The sequence below is a fragment of the Penaeus vannamei genome, chromosome 29, assembly GCF_042767895.1.
Source record: "Penaeus vannamei isolate JL-2024 chromosome 29, ASM4276789v1, whole genome shotgun sequence".
In the NCBI taxonomy this organism is placed as follows: domain Eukaryota; kingdom Metazoa; phylum Arthropoda; class Malacostraca; order Decapoda; family Penaeidae; genus Penaeus; species Penaeus vannamei.
The window spans coordinates 21,942,739-21,944,463 of record NC_091577.1 but is presented as its reverse complement, the minus strand read 5'-3'; the positions used below and the strand labels follow the sequence as shown (position 1 = coordinate 21,944,463).

General features: G+C 41.6%; 1 protein-coding gene across 1 annotated transcript in view; it reads left to right on the top strand.

Moving 5' to 3' along the window:
* The window catches only part of LOC113828712 (uncharacterized), a 7,241-nt gene extending 5,516 nt beyond the window's left edge, over positions 1–1,725 (top strand). The window contains exon 2 of the mRNA XM_027381733.2: positions 1–1,725. This exon is cut by the window's left edge and continues 786 nt beyond it. Within this exon, the coding sequence (XP_027237534.2) occupies positions 1–1,056 (1,056 nt within the window). The 3' untranslated portion in view covers positions 1,057–1,725.

The following is a 1,725-nucleotide window of genomic DNA, read 5'->3' as shown; positions in this document are numbered from 1 at the left end:
TCTTATGAAACACATGACTACTTCTATGAAGAGAAGGACAGTGAAGTATATGCTCTAAACGACGAACAGGTTTCACTTACCGATTCAACCGAAATGCTAGAACATAGAGAAAACAGAAAGAAGACAATTGATTCAGAAGTCTTTGGTTTCGTTGTTCGGAGACTTAATGATGAACAAATGTCTAATACTGATACTGAATCAGAAGGACTAATAGACTTCGAAGATGAAGATGACGTACTTAGTAGATCGGCTAAAGTCACTTCATATTACGAAAGCACCCTGAGGCAAAAGGAAAAGGAAAAGGAGACGGCAAAAAGACTCGCTATAATTCAGGATGAGAATGGAAGGATTCTGCCAACGATCGAAATAGAGGAGGCCGATCAGCACGACGTGCCCGATGTCAAGATCAGGGCAGCGGGTCACAAGAAGAAGAAAACGTCCATGGCCAAGGGCATCCTGAATTACCTATTCCGGAATCGGATATCCGACCTCGATGCCTCGCCAATCAGTAAAGCCTCGCCCGTTGAATCTCGTGTCCTGGAAAGCCCCTCCTCGAAGGCGGAAGAGGCCGTCCGCGATTTCCTTGCCGAGAGCTGCGTCGCAAATCCCTCTGAGGCCAGCGAGGGTGGCGCCGTGGAAGCGGCCGAGGTCCCTCCTGCGTTTGATGGCCACGATGAAGACTTCAGGAAAGAATCTGATTTAGTACCAAGCACGACAGAGGAGGGTAGTGTTCTATCAAGCGAATCTCTCCCTATGCGGCTCTTGAAGTGGACTTTCGGCATGACATCCAAAGATGACCCAGACACTCCTAATGATCCAGAGAGGTCGCCAGCGAACTCAGACCAGCCATCTGACAACCCCGAAGGAACTGGAGAAAAGTTCATAAGCGAAATCATTCCCGAAGAGGCAGAGGGATCTGTGGATGAAGATGACGAAACCTTGGCTCAGAAGCCTGACGAGAATGACAATTTCTTGGAGCAGAATCAATCTGACGACAGAGACTTGGTGATCCTTATAGTGTCGCTGCTTCTTGTCGTTTATATCTTGACATTATAAGCGATGTCACAATCCTTCAGCCTACTTGGACCTGAAGCACAATCGGCAATGAAGGCTGACAACGCTACAAAAGAAGCACATTTGTTTCATACATATTTTAGGTGAATCAATGTACCGTTTGTTCTATTTTATGTGCTATTCATCAAACTATATCACATCGCATTTTTTACAGACTAATATAACATTCCATGTATTCTATATTCTATATATCATAATCATATGTAATCATAGCCCAGATGATACCTAACTTTTGTTTGTGATAGTGTCGGTAGAGTGGCCTATAATTACATACATCCACATAACCTGTCACCTTATTTTACACAGTCCATCTAATATAATTTACACTGTTCATTTATCTAATATAATCTACATCCACAATCACTATGTACTTTTCTAATATTGTATTATCATGTTTATCTAACCCAGCAATATATATCACTGCCCTCGTAATATAAACTCCAAATGTCCTGATAATTAGTACAGCACCTCATGAAAATGCATTCATGGAGCACATTTGCATTTCCTAAGTTTATATGAGGAAGTATATTAGTGCTTCAATTATCTTTACACTCTAACGAGGCAATTATGTATCTCTTTATGTATGAATATCATTACTTGTAAGTGTGAAGTATTCAAATGACCAGTAATAATACTCCAATCAGAAAAGTT